A 20,000-nucleotide genomic window follows, 5' to 3' on the forward strand; every position below is an offset into this window, starting at 1 on the left:
GAAGTTCCATGGGAAAGGTGATGAGAGGGAGGGCTGCTAACCTTGATTGATCCTCTCACAGTTCAAAATGCAGTTTGAAATGAAGCCCATTTTGGAATAGTTCTTGATTCAAACATTTGCTTCTGGTTTGTGTCCAGAACCTGGAAGGACTTAGTTTTCCAGAGAAAACAAGCTGGTACAAGAAAAGAATATCCTGTCCCAGAAATGCCAGAAAAACAAGACTGGGAGAGGCTTCCAGCATGGCCAAAATCTTTGAGAAACCCCGAGCTTCTTAAATTAATTTCAAACTCTAACCTGAAATTGCTGTTTAATTCAATCCTTCTTTTTAGCTGCTGTCAATATGAAATAATCTATTTCTCTTTAGAAGGAAAACGTGGGTCTTTTTTTTAGTAGAGATTATTTCAACATGACCCAACAGCAAGCATAATTCAGATAACGAGGTGACATTTCATGGTAATCATTTAGGCCAATATTTGCGCTCAGATGCCTAATTTAAGCATTGCAATGAGTAGCTCAACATGTAGAAATGCTGAGCCTTCACACCTCCCGCTGCCTTCCCTAGGATGATGCCGCTACATTTAGACAGAACAATTAGCTAGCTCCTCGAATCAAGCTTAAGGTTTTCCCACGATAAACAGGGCAAAATGCTATTTCTTTCCTGTGAACTTGCCAAATTATCCCTTTGTAGAATGCTGATTGCTGTAAATAAATTTTGCAGCTCTGAAAACAGTTTTTTAATGTGCATACTTGGCACATACAGCCATTGTGCTAAATACTATGTGCACTGTTAGTCACTATAAAATATTCTTACCTCCATATCAATGGTCACTCACATTAATGGCTATAAGTAACCCCAATCTCAACTAGTTTCTATTTCCCAGTTGCTAACTCTGTGCTTCCTTTAGACTAAAACTATGCATTTCCTTTAATAACCTCAGCTCCCTATTTTATTTTATTTACAGCTTTCACATATAATAGCAAAATATCTGCTGTATGTCAGTGTCAGTAATCAAGACTACTAAGATCTACTACTTATTTGTTCCCAGAAGACAGTTTTAGCAAGCTAGCACCATTGCTCTAGCCCATCTTCTGACTGCTCAAGAGGACCCACAGAAGTCTAAATATCTGTCATACCTGTGAATTCCTTCTTGCACCGATCTCTGACACTCTCCTCCAGGCCTTCAAGTTGTGATTTAATTTTTTCATACTCTCGTTCTGCTTGTTGGCTCTTGCGTCTTTATGGAATAGAGGTAAGATTTTTAAAAAGTTACAAACTTCAAAAGTAAACTATTTGCAACAGCTCTGTGTGGGAAGCCAAAGGACTGGAGGACATTTCCATGGTTTTTATTTCTTTTTAAATACTGGCAGCAGAAAGAGAATAGAGGAGGAGAACAGCAACAGTGGACCAAGTCTTCATTCCATGTAAATCAACCTGGCACCATTGTGGGCCTGCTGCTTCAAAGAACACTTGGGCCAGTAATTTAAAATCCAATAAGCAGTAGCTACAAATGCTTTCAATCACATATTATGTACAGAAACTCAGTTTGTATGTACTGAACAAAGATTGCTTGCAACGTGTCCTGCACTGGCTCTGAGCCACCCGGGAGTGTGTCTGGGACTGAACTGAGAAGGTTGCAGGAGTTCCACGACGTCATCAGTGCTGTACAGCACATACTTCAGCATTGCTTCAGCTATATTGATATTCACCATAAGAGTGAAATCCACCCCCTCCTGAGGGACAGTATGAGGGCCTCATTAATAACCTTAAAATTGGGCTAAGCAGGTCTTAAGTGAAATACAGACATTGTTCTGGCCCTTTGTGAAGCATGAATTTCACCATTAACCATGAAATTTGTGTGTGGGTAACACTTATCTCAGCTGGAAAGGCCAAAATGACCCCTTATCCAAATCCCTCCAGCTCAGACTTACAGTGCTGACTGAGGCAGCATAAACGCTGATGGATATGTATACAGAATAAGCTATCTCCTTCACAAGAGGCACTTTAGCTGTCATTTCAAGAATGTATGCATGCAACTCAGTTTGCAATTGTGCGGTTGGCAAGTCTGGGACCAATTGTTGTGTTTATGTATAAAGGACGGACTGGGCTGACTGACGTCAAGGAATTTGGTGTGCGTGAGAGGAATAAATTGGCGCTCATACATATTTCCAGCTGTTACTGCCTTTCTTAACTCTGCAGCTCATAAAAAAGATGAAGATAATTTCTGTAAGCTGAGCTGAAAACGATCAGGTAGTACCTTGAAAGCTTTAGGACAGCAAAAACACCTAATTAAAGGAACTCACCTGTAACAGATGATAGAAATGACGATGATTGCTATCATAGGAATAAGTACCAGTGGTAAAATAAGATTCAGTGGGATGTCACTCACACGTGTATCATATTCCACCCTTCCGAGGATCCATTCCCGGAGTCCAAATTTCACCTAATTAGATAAGCAGAGATAGTCATCTCAAAAAGTGCAAATGGACAGTGGTTCATTTCTCAGTTGCGCTCTAAATTCTTAGTAATTCTCACTAAGTGAATTTCTAGCTCAAACTGCCAAACAAAGGAAACATTTCTGAATATTTTATACTGAATTTAGGTCACTAGCACTTTATTCCATGAAGTAATTTTATTTTGCTTAGCAGAGGAAGAAAAATCCCCAGCCTGTCTAGCTACAATTTTACTTTGCTATGTAACGAAGGTAGAAGGCATTTGCCAGCTTGGGACTGCTCTTTAAGTGTGACGTCTTCTAGACAGCAGGCAGAAGCTGGAAGAAGAAAGAACTGCAAGGAGTTTCTTCACGGTACTACAACAACTTTGGAGAACAAATTACTTCAATTAAGAAGCACTATATCAGTGTCACACATGATATTAAATTCTATTGAAAAGGTAACCTACAATGAATTCAGGAAGGTTATTGATGGTATCTCTCTTCTGCCGTTTCTTTGGTTGAGGCTGTACTTCTGGCGGCTCACAATATAAGTCTGTTTCAGTTAGTGTTTTTATGTTGCAAGGCTCGTCACCCACAAATGCCTGGGCCTCATCTATCGTCATGGCTTTGTTCAGGTTACTGCCCTAGACAGAAAATACAAGGCTCAGTCATCAACACAAGGTCTTGGGAGACAAGGAGTAATGAGTTGCAACTTTCAATTTGGGTCATTTTTAGCAGCAGATGTGATTTGGACTGCAGTGTGCAGAACAGCAGAGTGGTTGGGAATTACGCAATTCCTCTCCTTTCCTTCCTGGTGCAAGAAGACATGTCCCCTCCAGTCCTTGGGAGCTCTATGGCAGAGGGCATTTCCAAATGCCAGGCTCAGCAGGAGGAGGCATCCCCAGGAAACCCAAAGTATGGCTAAAAAGATAGTAACTATCTCTGAGAATGGGAGGGGGGAGGAAAGGGGAGCTGACGATGTTAATCATCTAGCAGAGGTAAGGGACTCTGCCAAGCATTTTGGGTATGGTACCAAACAGCTGTTAAGGGTTCAAGAAAGGAATGAAAAATTCCATACATGCTTCAAGGACAAAATGAGCAACCACCATCTCCTGACAAGTTTACCTTTGCATTAATAAGTTTGTTGACTTGTTTTTTGATGCCATCTGTGAAGTTCTCAAAGGTTGGGTCTGCAACATAGGCAAAGGAGTGGCTCTCATTTTTTACAACCAAATGATAATGATCCATTAGAATAATAGTGGTAATGTTATAGTTTTCTGGGTCTTCCAGTATTGGTGGGGAAGAAAAAACCACCGTGGTTTCATTGAGTCTTGTAACAAGCTTTCCATCAAACTGTAAGAAACAAGACAAGAAGAACATGCACATTTTATAGTTTGACTTGTTCCTGTACATAACTGTTCATAGCTTTAGACTGTAGAAATAAAACCACTGGATTTATATTCTCTCCATATAGCAGAAATAACATAGTATGAGGTATTTTCTGGAAGAAAAAAAAAAAAAACCCAACAAATTTGTTGATGGGAATAAATTGTTAATTCATTATGTTCTACCAGCTGCCTGCAGAAAAATTTTAGGCTACAGATCAGTTTCCATTGACTCCAAATTCTGTGGCTCTGGACCACACTTGGCTGATATAATTAAATTGCTCTAAGATTAAGAGGTTAACATGGCAGCTTTAATCCAGATCATCTTCTGTACCGTTAAGTATCTCACGTAGATTCTTTTCTACTGACACTGTAAAATACCTCGCTGAAATTCAATACAATTACTGAGTGAAATTTCAGAATAAAATTTACCAATTGTCAATCAACTACTCAAGGTAACAACTCAGTTAAGCTGTCCTCCATCCCCAATTACACAAATGTTTTTATCCTAGAAATTCCTTCAGTCATTCAGTAGCATCGACCACAGCCAACAACATTAATAGGAGCCCTCAACACTTCTGCTATCACCACCTTGGTTTCTCACCTTGAGAAATGCAATTTGATAGCTTCTCCCCCACATTCTGATATTGCCATGTAAGTGGAAGCAAAACAAAGATTAGAAAAGTTTCTAGTCTTAAGCAAGAATGTATGCTGTATGTAATGCTGACTTAAGCTAATGTGCTGAGAAGATGATGAGCGTATATAAGAAGGGGGGCAAGAAATGTTGATAAAAAATGTTAAGAATGCTAAATAGACTTTAAGATTGTCCTGGGATTTAAGGTTATCAAGATAATTACATCTTGCAGTTTATGAACTAAGAAACGTAGGCAGTTTTCCTCTTAAAATACTTTAAGGATAGGGTTTTGATGGACCCAAATCCACCTGGCTTTGGCATAGTTGAATCATGCATATAATACAAAACATGCACATTACCAACTCTATATGGATCACAAGACAGTCTTAAATTGAATAACCAGCTTTAGAAAAAGTCTTATAATGTTCTTACTGGAAGATCACTTTTAAGTCCTCAATCATTGCATTGAATCGTGATCTTCATTAGAAGAGTGGGAAATTGAGACTATTGGTAATGTCAGTTCTTCTCAACATGAAATGCAAGAAGGGTTTTGGGTTTTTTTAATGTTACTTTTTACAACTTTTTGTGAACATACTATAGGTGGAATATGCCTGAAGCAAGAAAGAAAAGGAGACTCGGTTCCTTGAGTTGTGAGAAAGTAAAAGGCACTAACTGCAAAGCTGAGTACTCAGCATTGTCTGGATTTGGGTCCTGTTTCAGGAAAATCTGTAAAGCTTGCAGGGCGAGAAGAAGGAGAAAGATAAAGAAAAAATAAACACTTTCAAATTCTGAAATACATCCACTTTACCACTTGAAGCTTAATTCTTCTATCCTTACTCATATTGAATGAAAATAATTTTAAAGCAGAAGATTGCAAGGTACAAGTGAATGTAAGTCAAGGGGTAGAAGTAGGCTCTTCTTCCATGGAAACCCTGAACAGACCAGAAATCTGTTCAAACCTTATTCCACTCCAAGCCCAGTGAAGTCCAGTGGGCAAACTTAAATGCATTTTTTGAACAGATTACATGTTATGCATCCAGTGTGATGCCTTTGGGGAGAAAGAAAGAAAATTACCCTTTTGAGATTCATTTTCCCTGCTTCTGGACGCTCTGCATATACCACCAACGAGAAACTCTGGATGAGCTCAAAACCGGTTCCAGTTACTGTAATATTTCTCCCTCCACTGAAAGGCAGAATTAAAAAAGAAGTCAAATCATTGGCAAACTACCACACCTATAGACTGCTTTATCCTGCATTGCTACTACTTCCATTGAAAACAGCTATATAATGCCTATATGACAATTAGATATCCTACACAAGGGACTTCTGTTAAAGCTATCAATGACCACAGCATTTAAAAGCAGCAATGTCAACTTCAAACTCATTTTAAACCAGCAGAATAAAAAAAGTACAAATTGCTTTGTCAGTATTTGTGGCTTTTCATTGATGCTTATCTTTGTGTGCTTCACTTCTCCAATGTTTTTGTTAAAATCACTTCGCCTACCACACGCACAGAGACAAAGATGAGAGTGTATTTTCCACAGGTCTGTAGGGACCTGGCTTCTCTATTCCCTTTCATTTGCAACACACTGTTTAAAAAACAATGCATTCGCATAAGAAGAAGAATGCATGCAAGTTGCCAGTGGGAATTAAAGTCATCGAAGTAACATGGATTTAGAGGGATAGCAATCCTCAAAGCAATCCATTAATGTAACCTTCAGTTTATATAGAGGAAAAAAAGAAGTCTTTTAAATCCCTGGGGTAAATCACTATTGATTTACCAAAAAACCCCTCCAGGCCCCAAAACCACCCAAACCAAAAATCAAAAGCAAATATTAAAACAAAATCCTATTCTACATAAGTAACTACTCAATATTCAAGGAGGCAGGTACCAATTTCTCCAAGGGAAGTCACAGCCAATTTTATTTTTAATGTCCTATTTGTAAGGTCACGATGTCACACTTCTTTTTACTGAAATAAAAGTGGAAACATCATGATCTCTCTCTGCCAACTGTACCCCACTAAGCAGAAAGATCAGAATATTAGGGAACAACACAGACCAACGTGAATCAAGGTCGCAAGTTTGTCCCTGTATTGGTCATAGAAGGACTTTCAAAACCAGAGGTATGCTACAAGGACTTTTATACAGATTGCCATATTGTTACAAATGTAAGAGAGGCATACATTCCCTTGGTTTCACAATTAGTACTAGGTGAGCTTTTTTCCAGAAGGAACAGCTACCAGATGGGGTGTTAGTGAGTACCACCACAGAAGAGAGCATATCTTTTAAAAGCATTATTGAACCCCAATCTAGATTTCCTAAAAAGATATTTTTTTTCCTCATGGGACAAAGAGATGACAAGCCATAACCTTCCTCTGTTTCCAACCTACTTATTAAAAGCTGAATAGAAGAACTGTTAGAAACCTTTTCATTAGAAACCTTTTATATAGGTTATCCTTATAGGATAAGGATTTGTAAGTAACACAAAGATCATATTATCTGACATCATGCTGAAATGCTTCAGATCTTTTTCTTTGAGGCATCTTCATTTAAAAGAAGCTCATTACCTTTTCTGGTTTCAGGATTTACCTTTGAAGTGGGGATTAAAGTTTGGAGGTAAACAGAATACTTTCAAACATCGGCTGCGGTTAAGAAAGATCACAAACCCTATGTATCTAAATGTGTGCATGGCTAGACTACATGAGTTTTTATTTCAAACAGTTCTATATGTAGTAGGTTTATTACATATTACACATATTTGAAGCCAATTGTAGATGAAGTTATGACAAACATTTCATTACCTGCTGAAGCTATTTACTGGCAGGAACTTGGTGACAGTAGGATTCTCACTGTATGAAAATAGCTGTGGTACACTAATTGCCGTGCCCCCATAGTCCATTGTGACTCGAACACGTTCAACCTTGCTATTAGGTCCTGTAATGCAAACGATCTCGTCTCCAAATTCAGTGCTAGATTGGAGAAGAAAAAATGAGGAAACAGCTTCAGTTACTAACATTATTGTGATTCGTATTCTTCACTGTAGTACCCCAGAAGCAACAAAAACAGGGCTCTATTTTTGCTGGGCACTAAGTTATGAGAGGAGACAACACTTTCTTCAGATCACTTAGGGTCTTTAAAAAAGATGTAGGATATGAAAAGTAATAGTGCGCAAACACAAGAACAATGCAATGTCAGCACACTTCATGTCATTCTTTTTTGGGAGGGAAGAGAAGGGCAGCAATTCATAAAAGGAAAAAGAAGTGAGAGGAACAAGCCAAGGGGCACTAGAAGATTAAGATTTTATATGGAACCACTGAAGAGATGCTGAGTGAAAGCATGGGTGGGTTTGGAGCAGCCAGTCAAGCAGAGAAAGCTGAAACTGGAAGAATCTTTGGATATCTGAGTTCTCCCACTTTGGTTGTTTTTACAGCTGCTTCTTCCAGCTGGAGCTCTGAGTGAGTTTCTGTCTGAACATTACGTGCAGAGCTCCACTGCCTGGCATGAGTCACAAAGAGATAGACAATGGATTTGTTTAATTTCTAAAGGCCAGAAAAGGTTGATGCTTTGTTAGGGTACAGCTCTGTATTGTTAATTACTCAGGGTACATACACATTGCAAGGCTGGCTACCGACTGAAACTTGAACGTCCTTCTTGGAACCAGTGGCCAGGTTTGTACCAGTGATGGTAAGTGTGGTTCCACCCGCTTGCGGACCACTTTCAGGTCTTATATGAGAAGGATGAGGTTTCTGCAAAGAAGAAATAGTCAAACTAATTAAGAAAAGTAAAATAAAATTTACACCAGTATGTATTGGTATAATAGCTAATAGAAGTTTAATATTACTACCTGAAAAAATATAAAATTAAAATAATGTCAGATGATTCTTCTAAAATAACACAAAATCTTCCATTATTCACGCTGAAGGAAGAAGTAACAGATGATGTGAATGTACTTATATTTTTTCCATACTGTATTTTATGAGGCTTTACGTGAATTTCAATTCCCTACTTATAAAATGTAGAGTTAGCTGCCATTAAGTTTGTGAGAACTTCCTGTTGGACTTCCTGTTTTCATACTTATTTCAAGATTTCTCTCTTTCTTACGGCTGAGTCTACCTTGGCCTTTCCTTACCCCTTCCTACATTCTGCATCATTTACAGGAGAGACAGAGCAAGTTTTTAAAACTGGTACCAAACAGAAAGAATATTAAGATTCCCTTTATCTTGTAAGGCTCTTAATTGCGATAAAATCGTTATCCTATTCGTGAGCAATGAGCTTGCAAAGAAAGAAAATCAGAAAACGCTAAACTTCTCTTTACGCACCTAGAACCTTGGAGCAGATTTCTTAAAACCAATTGAAACAAGCAGACACGCTTCAAATTGTTACAAAATTTGTTGGATATTTAAATTTCTCAAATAAGTTCCCTCCTTTTGTTTTCAATTCAGTCTTTGTTTCCATGATTGTAGTCTAGGAGCTATGACAAATACTGTAAATTAACAGTGAGGGCTTTTCATGAACGGTATGACTTAATTACTTCATCACTAAGTAGTCCCTGCTTCCAGTTGAGAAAAGCATCCTTATTCAGGACAACACTGAGGCTGCTGAATCAAGGGGATGACCGCAGCCGTGCAAGCCACGTGAGATGGGTTACCAGCCAGCTCCAGGCGAGCGCTGCCTGCTGATTCGGTGGCCTGGCCATGCCTGCAGACGTGCCGCAGCCCTCGCACTGGGGCGGTAGCTGTTGTGCACGCGGGCAGCAAGGTGGTCCCACGCAGCCAGCTGCCATGTGCGCTGCGCACACAGGTAGGGTGCCAGGTCCAAGCATGCGGCAGGGGCATTGCTATGAGGGACCCTGCATTTGCTAAAGCATACCAGATCAAAAGCGTAAGGAGGCGGTGAATAGGTAATGCCTTTTCTGATGTGTAACTGTGCTTCTTCATCCATATTCAAACACAAGCTTTCCTTAAGTGAGTCAAATAAGCAATAAGCTTATTTCCCAATCTCATGTATATTTGTAAATGACATCTGCTCTCCTCCTGCTCTTGCATAATCTTGCTAAAATGGTTGACTGATAATAAAGTCCAGGCTTGGGGCTATTTTGTACGAAGCATATGCAAATAAAGGAAGAGCAAAGAAGTCTGAAAACTTCCCTTGCTGATGAGGGTTTCCCTGATCACCTTCATCACACTGCACTGATCTCCCACTCTAAGGAGGAAAAGCCCTCCTCAGAAAAAGAGAGCAACAAGCCCACACCTTACTAGTCATGCAGCAAAACCTTTCCCCTGTGTTGTTTTGCTCGGGCACAGATTGCCATCTCTGCGTCAGCTTACAGCTACAAAACCGAGAGCCCATGAATGGCAGGGAGGAGGGGGACTGATGTACCACAGTTCAGTTCAAAGCTCGGTGAGCCATCGACAGGTTTTTAACAAGCAGCGGGAATTGTAAAAATGCATCCAACGGACCTCACGGTTACTTTACAAATTTGTTTTATTGAAGCACAGATATTATAGAAACATGGACAACTCATACTTGCTGTGCTTGTTTTATACTTTCATGTCTAAGCAACTTCTCTCCGAAGGAATGCATCATGCTTCAGCACACTTCACAAATCCACAATGACAACTGTAATTTGCTCTCAAGTCATTGAGCTTTACGAATATGCTTTAACACTAATTGGGTGTCAATTGCTTTTCTTCCCTGAGAGAAATCTGTTTGTAAACCCTTCAATCCTCAAGATGTACGTTGCTGCAGCATATGACTGCTCTCATGTGCTAACCTTTGATTTTGTTTTAATTTAATACATCACTTGGGTTACAAGATTTTATGTAGGGAAGTGACTCAAAGTCATTTTAAAGCATTTTGTAAGCAAAAAGGAGCCTTGATTCAATATAACAGAGTTGACTAAAACTTGCTCACTTAGGTCTATATAACCCTCTCTGTGCATACTCTTCTTTGGATTTAATTGCTTGCTGATTTAAGCTAAATTGAAATATGTCACACCAGGGTAAATAAAAAGTTAGAGGGGGTCAGTTTTAAAAAAATCACACATGAAGTTTGCATTAACACAAGTCTAGACATGCGCTTCACAGAAAAGCTTATTTCTGCTTTTTTGTAACACAATTTTGTTGCTAAAAAAATGACAATCAAAATCGTATATAAAATACACAGTCAATAAATTGCTTATAAAAACGTATCAAATACTTTAAGTGTAACCTTACCACATGGACAGAAAACCACACCTTTTATTGACTTCAAATTAAATCTTAATTGCTATACATTATTAAGCATGTTGGACTACTGCATCATCCGCGGTAAAAATCCCCAGCAATGATTAGCTGCATAACACACCTGGGATAGCTTTCAGATGAAAGTATCCCCAAGAAACACTAAAAAATCAGTATGGACAAATTCATTACCCCTGAACCTCAGAAAAACTCTTTAAAACTTGTACCCTTTTCCCTAAATACTACCTCCACTGAAAGCCTAGCCCCTAAGGACAGACTTAGGAAGGAAAGGAGCAAGAAACCACTTAAAGTCAAGTGTTTAATCAGAACCTTAGGAAGGAAAGGAACAAGAAAAGGTTTCTGAAGCATCACACACCACTGTTCTCTGTAACCTCAGCATAAAAAATGAAAGGAAGCTTGCTAAGAACTTCTGCTAGACAGCTGTATTCCTTTCTTCCTTAAAAAATGTGAAATAATTGCCCTGTTAAAGCTCTGCTGGGTTATCTGATGGATAACTTTGGCAGGGTGTCAGCTGGCTCTGTCACTAACAATCAGTAAATACCAAGCGAGCCATGAACTTGAAGCAGAACTATCCAGCACCATTTTCTGTGGGGGACCTTTTAGTGGTGGCCTACGTTTGCCTCCCTAGGAATAGGGATATATAGGTAACCAAATAGCAAAGTTGTCTCTGAATAACAGCAGCAATGGGAAGTGAAACAAGTATCTGTTCTGTTTTCCCCAGAACTTGTTTTTTTCTTAGCAAGAATCTGACTCTGCTGGAAGTTAACGCACAGCTACGCTGGATGAGAGAACATGCCACCCACACCTCACCCTATCCACGGCACAGCCGCACCACGGACTTGGCACATCTCGGCTGCATTTCACGCTGAATGGAAAACCGAGGTCAAGAACCACTCTGGGAGTGAAGGCAGGTAGCAGCTGTGGAACAGGTGGAGTACTTTAACCCTTCTTTTCTCTTTAATGACTGGTCTTGCAGCAGTTCCTCAAAGGAGTATTTTAAAACAGCTTAATTCAAAGTATACATATTTAACGTATTTAAAGTAATTTTGCAAATACCAAGAGCTCTCCAGAGACCAAATAATGTGGATGCTCATAAAGATGATCTAATAAGGAGAAGGTGAACTGTGGTCTGTGTGCAGAGGAATGCTTCAGTATGACTGCTAAGACAAAGCATTGTATAGTAAGAGTTTGTTAGTGTAAACTTGTCAGGAAAATGATTTGATTAATTTTAACTTGTTATTTTCTGTTTCACATTTTCCCCCTTTCCCTTCCTCTTAAGGATGTGCCAGAAAAACTAAGTTAAGTTAAATTATCAAGAATTTTCACAATTTTAATAACCATTTTATTCCAAAACCAATGTGCTATGAGCAAGTTTTAGTGCTTTTCTAAAATATTGATGGATGGCTTAAAGAGCAAAGCTACACTGGCCCACCTGGTGGCCTTCTTAAGAGTACCAATAAATTAAAAATTAGTTTATCCAAATGCTCAATCAGAAAGCATTTTTCAAAAATACAATCAGGTAGACAGGATCAGCTGGAGAATGATATTTCACTGAATGCAAGATAATTTGTAAAACTACCATCAGTGGTGGTACAAGCCTTCAACAGGAATTGTGTTACCTAAGGAGAAGGTAGCCACTTCCCACGGCTGACATGGCACTCACCAGTGGGACAGAGAGGTTCAGATCCTTGGAAGCTGCCAGGACTAGTCTTATCTTACACAGTCTTATCTTACACAGTCTAGCAGAGCTGCACCTAACCCACAGCTCTATGTTGCTTACCACAGCCCTGCATGAGATTCCTTCTCCTTGCAGAGGAAAATGAGGGGCAAAGGGTAAATCCTTCATGGCAAACCTTGCTTGATGTATAATAAACATGCTGCTTTTACCAAACCCCTTTAATTCGGACTCAGCTCCAAGCAATACTGAATGTTCAATCATTACGAACAGCACTGATAAATCCAGGACCTCAAGTGCTGTGAGATCAGTGATGTCATCTTTTCAAAATCCCCTTAAGGATTTTTTTCTCTCCTTGTTTCTGCCCTTTTCTCATTTCAGTCTCTGAATCAGAAGTATGCCTGCCTTCATAATAAATACCCTGCTTTCATTTTCAGCCCTCTGCACCTTGGGATCTTTGTTCACTCAGTCAGAAGGTGCCTGGAGGATGTCACACTTTCTATAACATTGCAGCAGAGTGCACCACTATAACATCACACTGCAGTGCTCAGTGCAATTATGATGGTAAGCAGAACACTTGATTATGTGTCCTATATGGAATTTGTAGCAGTCTTGTAATAATTCTTCTGGAAAACGTCAGCCCTTGTGAGGACTTGGCAATACTTCATTTCTCATGGACACAATAAAATTTAAACAACCCTGCAAACATTAATTTAACCCTTGTTTTATAATTCCTTAAAGTCTAGAAAATCATAATTCATATATATTTCAGTCTTTTTCCTATTTTGCTTGAACTGGAGGAATGTTGTTTCAGGTTTCAGTGCTCTCTACTACTCCTTTTGTCACTGGGCAAATACTGTTCATGCCTTCCAGCTAGTTTAATGTTTGAGCATAAATATTTTCTGCAATAACAGGTTACCTTGTTATGTGGGGTTTTTGATAGTCTAGTTTAAATAAGCCTGTTCCAATGTCTGTCAGTTGTTCAGTGGCCTGTTTCTTGCCAAGTCTGGTAAGCCATCTCCCAGCAGAGGGACTTCCCACTGCCACGACTCCCCACTGCCTTACACTCTCACGATCATGCCCTGCGTTTGTAGGAAGTGGATTTGCAGTTTTGGTAAAACATATGCACATCCACAGCTATGCTGAAGAAAAGAGAAGAGAAGAGAAGAGAAGAGAAGAGAAGAGAAGAGAAGAGAAGAGAAGAGAAGAGAAGAGAAGAGAAGAGAAGAGAAGAGAAGAGAAGAGAAGAGAGAGTTGGAAGGGACCTATAACAATCATGTAGTCCAAATTGTCAACAGGTGTAGCTTGCTCTCTACTGCATGGTTTATCCTGAAAAAATAAAGTAATTTGATCTCGACAGGGTTTCTTGCTTGTAGGTCTGAGCAGACGGTAGCTTGTCAGTCATGGGAAATATGAGCATTTCATGTATCTTACATATAAACCTTCCTTAAATCCTACTTAGGTGTAATAATGTTGAGCTAGAGGTCTCAAAGTCCACCTGCAACCCAACTTTCCTGTGTTGTACCAGACTGCTGGGTTAGTACTCCTGAACTGATAAGCAGTTTTCCCAGTGCTTCGATAACCATTAGGCAGCTTTGCTGGAAGGATAATAACACTACGAATAGGTTACCTCTTCTGTTTTTATGACCGTGGTCGGTGCCCATCCCATTGATATAGTTTACCTGAAAGCAGCGCTTATCTGCTCCAATTTGAAATAATGAGACAATGACAATTTCTAAGTCCTTGTACATTGCTTGTGGTACATCATGTTCAAATAGTGGTAGTTTGTTTGGTAGCAAATTAATTTAGTCTCTTTGTAATACCAATGAATTCCCTTACAGGGTGTTTGCATTCCTGTGTGCCACTGCCCTATCTTTGCATGAGGGACTAAGCTGAGTTTCACAAATTATATATTTTGGTTTCACCTCATAGTAATGTCACAGTCTTGCAACAGTTTATCCTCTGAGGTGCTCTGTGCTTTGTCAGCACAGAGGTACCAGGAAAGAAAAAATAATACTAGCAAACCAGCCTGGACTGGCTCAAGTATGTACATGACTTCATACTCAGGCCATTTTCCAGTGTCCTGTTTTCTCCATTGCAGACAGAAGTCTTTGCTTTGCTTGGTCTGTTTGTATCCTTTGCCTCCTACTCACAGATCTGTTCACAGAAATGCTGATATATTTTTCATTGTAGTTTCATACTTTCTGTGTGCCAGAGGGTAAATCATCTCCATGTCTGCTCCACTTATAATCACATTTAGATGTGAACTTAGTTATTAGCAATGTACATGACTGCTGCTCTCACACAGCTACTGCAGACCCTCTGAGCATTTGCATTTCAGCTCTTACACTTTTTCATCCTGTTTATTAATCTAGAATGAACTTTTAAATCTTAAATATTTTGTGACTTGCAGTTAGTCTTTTTGCACAGTTAGGAAGGTGATTTCTTATTTCTTTGGGTTTCTGATTACAGTTTTAGTAAAAGATACCTTTTACAGGCTGAAAATGCTTTCAGAGAGCTCCCAGCATTTTAGATCTCTGTGGTCTCCTGGTGTCAAATCAAAACACAGCTTTTACCTGGCTAACAGTGGGGTTACTTCTATTCTCCTTTTTTTTATCCAGCTTCTTCGCAATTTTCCCATTAAGGATATGCAGGTGCAAAACAGGGCCATTCCCCCAGTCCCTTTTTCACTGACTCGACTTGCATTTGGGATCTGATCTGTCAGGCTGATTCATGTCCTTTTTCACTTGGTTTGTTTGCTTTGCAGCTTTCCTGGTTTACACTGTCATGTCCAGCCAGCTCACTTCTGGTCCCTTGCACAGCATTCAATAACAAGAGGAGTGCACTCCTGTGGAGCATCACCTAGGGTCTACATGTCTTATTTTTCCATTTCTCTACTTTTCCACTTGTCTGTTACCAAGCACATCCTCAACTTTTTACATTCCTGGTCATGACTCTGTAAATAGGGATACTATCTACTATAAGATTCATCTTTGGTAGGCAGTTTCTAGCCCAGGAACCACACCACTGAGATAAAAATGGTTCACTAATGCGGAAAATGGAACAGAGAAACCAAACACCAACGAGGCTTGGTGGATCACAAGAGAGGCCAGAAATTCAGGAACAGTTGGAAGGCAACTGAGGAGGGGAGCCTAACGGAGATGCAAAGAAACCTTGGCATGAAGTCTATGCTTCCGAGAGGGATGCTGGAGAAAATGCAACCATGCCAGACCACAAGCAGAGAGACAACTGGGGAGGGAAAAGAGGATGGTGGCAGAGTATATCCCCATGATGCTGTGAGAGATGCCAGCTGCAGAACAAGGGGAAGCCAGCAACAGATGGATGTGTTCAAATGGACATAATGGGCAGCAAATGGCAAAGCCACCTAAACTCCCTTCTGCCAGCTCCTGTAGGCAGTGACCTCCGATTGGGGGTTTGCCTTTGATGCAAGTGCACATCTTCACAAGTAGGAATGGGCTTTTGTGCTTCCACTCAACAAGAGCACAGGGATGCTGTGTCAAGGACCTGATAGCAATGCACACACACGTGGATAAGATTTTCACAAATGTACAGATCACGTTATTGCTCTGCATTTACCTCATCCATCCTTTCCTCCACAAGCAACCTTTCCCTTTCCCCATCCTGGTCCCAGCTGCAATAAGCTTTGGCTCTTGAAGCAGGTCTGTAAAACAACTAATTTGTTACCAAAATTATCTGCCCTGCACTGAAAGCCTAATTATTCTGCCAACCCTTGCATATAAAGCGCACACAAAAATTAAAGGCATTAAAAGCATAGCCCATGAAGTGCTGTAGACACTGGCCACCTTCTTGGAGGTCAAAATATCATTTCATGGACTATAAAGGTAACTGCAGGAGCTAAATTAGGCTTCTGAATGGGGCACACAACTCATTAGGAACTGCTCTTTCCCCCTCCATTTCCCTCCTTTCTCAGACTCAAGGGAGCCTGCTTCTTGTTTCTTCAGACAAGCCACCCACTCACAGGATATTCAACCAGAGAATTTCCATTGCGCACTCTTGGCAGCCTGGTGTTCACCGCAGTGGCTGACCTGACCTACCAGCTCGCCTCGTCACAGCATCCATTAACACAAGCCAGGCTTAGTTCCTGGGTTATTTCTGCAACAGCAGAGAAGTGAGCAGAGTCCTGCCTTTCTGGGGCTGCTTTGTTGAAACCTTAAACCATGGGAGCTGGTCAAATGCTTCCAGCCACTCCAGGTGTCCAGGCAGAGCATTTGCCTGGCAATGCATGTTGTGTGCTGTCTGCTGTGGACGGGATGCTTGTGCAAAGCGTCGGTACTTTAAACAACTAATTTTTTGGACTGCAAGCAGCATCTTTTTATCATGAGGCAGACAATACATGAGTTTCTGAAAAGACCACAGAGCCTTGCTGACAGATTTGATGGAGAAATGGAAGCACGCATGACTGGAAAGTCTGCGTTATCATACAGCCAGTGTTCACTGGCAGCTTTCAAGCAGAACAATGAGCACTGGATTGTGGGACACGTATGTAAATGCATAGCTCAGATGATAGAGAATTAAGTCTAATAATATCCACACGAGGAAAGGCCAACTTCACTGAAACTCTCAGCTACCCAGGAGTTCTCCCGGCCCCTATGCAGGCTGACACATAAACAAGATGTGCTCCAGGACTCAGGAATAAAATAAGATCCTCTGGAAGCAACTCCACACTGCTGTGGATGTGTGGTTTATCAGCATCAATTGTAATGGCAACAAGCATGTAACCCCCCCCCCAAAAAAAACCCCAAACCCCACTCAAAACCCCCAACTACAATGTAAAATGCGTATGTTGAGGTAAAGATTCAGGGAGAAAAATCAAAGAGTAAGCTAAAACCCTCCACAAAAGCCTTGTGGCACTAATGGCACTGCACTGGTGAGAGCTCCCAAAGCAATTGCTTCAAACATCAAGAAGGAAAGCAGAGGATGGATGGAGGTATGAGGAAACTGCCAAGTTGGGATTAGATTAAGGTGGAAGAGTGCACCTTGTTAAATCTAACTGTGCTGTTCAGGTTCAAATTCAAACTTCCAGTATGGTCAATAGTCAAGTTCATGTTTGCCTTCAGATCAGACTCTTCCTCTTTTTGGTTATTCATCTCATCTTGTTTAGGTAAACAGACTTCCTGATTTACTAAAAGTTATTATTTCCAAGCCAGTCCCTTAACTAATGTCTTGGTTTAACCCCAGCCAGCAACTAAGCACCACGCAGCCGCTCACTCACTCCCCCCCATCCAGTGGGATGGGGAGAAAATTAGGAAAAGAAGTAAAACTTGTGGGTTGAGATAAGAACGGTTTAATAGAACAGAAAAGAAGAAACTAATAACGATAATGATAACACTAATAAAATGACAACAGCAATAATAAAAGGATTGGAATGTACAAATGATGCGCAGTGCAATTGCTCACCACTCACCGATCGACACCCAGCTAGTCCCTGAGCGGCGATCCCCCGCCCTCACCCCCCAGTTCCTATACTAGGTGTGACGTCCCATGGTATGGAATACCCTGTTGGCCAGTTTGGGTCAGGTGCCCTGGCTGTGTCCTGTGCCAACTTCTTGTGCCCCTCCAGCTTTCTCGCTGGCTGGGCATGAGAAGCTGAAAAATCCTTGACTTTAGACTAAACACTACTGAGCAACAACTGAAAACATCAGTGTTATCAACATTCTTCTCATACTGAACTCAAAACATAGCACTGTACCAGCTACTAGGAAGACAATTAACTCTATCCCGGCTGAAACCAGGGCAACTACCTTCAGCACCTCAGAAATGTATTACACTTTTGCAAAGTTCTACCTCTAATTTCACCATCTTAAATGAATTTGAGCTTTCTGAAACAATACAGTTTTTTTAACCTGCACAGCCTAAAACTCAGAGAATTGCTCTTGCAAACAGATGTTGGAGATCCCAGAACCAGCTGCAAACTCTTGTTCTGGTGGCTTGAGTCTGAAGACGAGGTATTCTGAGAAAGGAATCACACTTATGTGGGATCAGCAAATCTGGGCCATGTACCTATGAAAAGCTTAACTCCTTCCTTTGATACTGCTTCTCCCTGTCATAGTAACAAGCAAATCAGATAAAGTTAACAACGAACGAAAAAGCAGGACTGGCCTTTAGCCATGTTACTGCTCCACCTGCTTAGAGACCAGCCAAGCTGTCAGTGCTCCAGATGTACTGCATAGCTGGATATTAAAATTTAGCATCATTTCATTTCTATTTCACTAAACAGGAGAATGGTTATTGTCTGATCCTGCTTATAGTGAAACAACAAAAATGTCAGTACAGGAGGACTGGGTTGCCAGAATTTCATTTCACTGGAATGGCTGGACTTGAACAGCACTCAGGTTGGATAGAGAAATCGTGATGGGTAGGGAGAAATGGAGCTTTCCTCCCCTGTTACGCAGAAAATATAGATGAGATGTTTACTGCACAGCACAGACTCTTGTGGACCAGGGCATTTTAGTTCAGAACTCATTTTAAATTGAAACCATGGCTTCCCTTTTAACTTGACTTTCGACCCATTTAATGAAGGTCTCATGCATTCCTCAGCTTAGAAATGTGCTGTGCTGGTAGACAGGGCAGAAGCACGAGTCTGAGCCCCAAGTTGTGGTGACTGCTGATCCTCATCAGTCCAGCTTTAAAAATGCATCTTATTGTTGAGACCAAATGTAGTAGTACTTATAGAATCAGAATCGTTTGGGTTGGAAGCGACCTTCAAAGATCATCTAGTCCAACGCCCTGCCATGGGCAGGGACATCTTTCACTAGATCAGGTTGCTCAAAGCCCCATCCAACCTGGCCTTGATCACTTCCAATAATAGGGCAGCCATAACTTCTCTGGGCAACCTGTTCCGGTGTCTCACCACCCTCCTAAAAAAAATTCTTCCTTATATCCAATCTACTTGATAACTATGTGCTTTTGGTGATAGACGCTAGTCACATGTATGCGGCTGAGACAGTGGGGAGTATGGTGACACCTCCGGTGTCCACAGACACACCAGGCTGAGCAGCTGCATTGTCTCCTTGTGCACTGCTTTGCACTTCTGCCCTGTGCTGCCACACCCTGCAAAACCAGTGATAATTACCAGCAGGAGGGTAGCCAGACAATGTGCCAAAGAAAGGGGGAAATACATAACAGAAAATTTATTTTAAGAAGGCTCTTGGAAAGAAGAGTATTTTCTTTCCTTTATATATACTGAATAGGAGAGGTTTTAAAGCACAGATTTTGCATGTCTGCTGAAAGAAGTCACCAAAGAACTGCCTGAAAACAGCAGTGAAACAAGATTGTAGCTTTTAAGACAATATCAGCTGACACAGTTGTCTGCTCTGATTGTCTGTTCTCATGCTAAAAGCTCTCGTGTTACACTTGTAGAGGTGCGCGTGAATGCGATGCCCCTGTACTGACTTTAATCCTGCTGCAGTCAACAGTTGGCTTCATTTTCTCGTGGAACAGAGAGAAATGAAAATAGAAACCAATTTCACCAGTTTAAGGCATAAACTGTATTACTTGCCATTGCTTTGCATTTTGTAAATAGAGTCCCCATGGAAAGATTTTTGCAGTAAATAAAAACGCTCTTTATCAGCAGTTAGCTTAGGTATCTG

At 40.6% G+C, this 20,000-nt stretch overlaps 1 protein-coding gene across 1 annotated transcript in view; it reads right to left on the reverse strand.

The window, feature by feature from the left end:
* The window catches only part of PLXNB2 (plexin B2), an 84,207-nt gene that overhangs the window by 25,705 nt on the left and 38,502 nt on the right, over window positions 1-20,000 (reverse strand). Inside the window, exons 15-21 of the mRNA XM_010581286.1 lie at window positions 8,062-8,198; window positions 7,254-7,421; window positions 5,526-5,634; window positions 3,558-3,785; window positions 2,900-3,076; window positions 2,302-2,441; window positions 1,135-1,235 (exon numbers count right to left, since the gene is read on the reverse strand). Of these exons, the coding sequence (XP_010579588.1) occupies window positions 1,135-1,235; window positions 2,302-2,441; window positions 2,900-3,076; window positions 3,558-3,785; window positions 5,526-5,634; window positions 7,254-7,421; window positions 8,062-8,198 (1,060 nt within the window). The remainder of the gene's footprint in view (window positions 1-1,134; window positions 1,236-2,301; window positions 2,442-2,899; window positions 3,077-3,557; window positions 3,786-5,525; window positions 5,635-7,253; window positions 7,422-8,061; window positions 8,199-20,000) is intronic.

The sequence above is a fragment of the Haliaeetus leucocephalus genome, unplaced genomic scaffold (genome assembly GCF_000737465.1).
Source record: "Haliaeetus leucocephalus isolate CR32 unplaced genomic scaffold, Haliaeetus_leucocephalus-4.0 Scaffold763, whole genome shotgun sequence".
In the NCBI taxonomy this organism is placed as follows: domain Eukaryota; kingdom Metazoa; phylum Chordata; class Aves; order Accipitriformes; family Accipitridae; genus Haliaeetus; species Haliaeetus leucocephalus.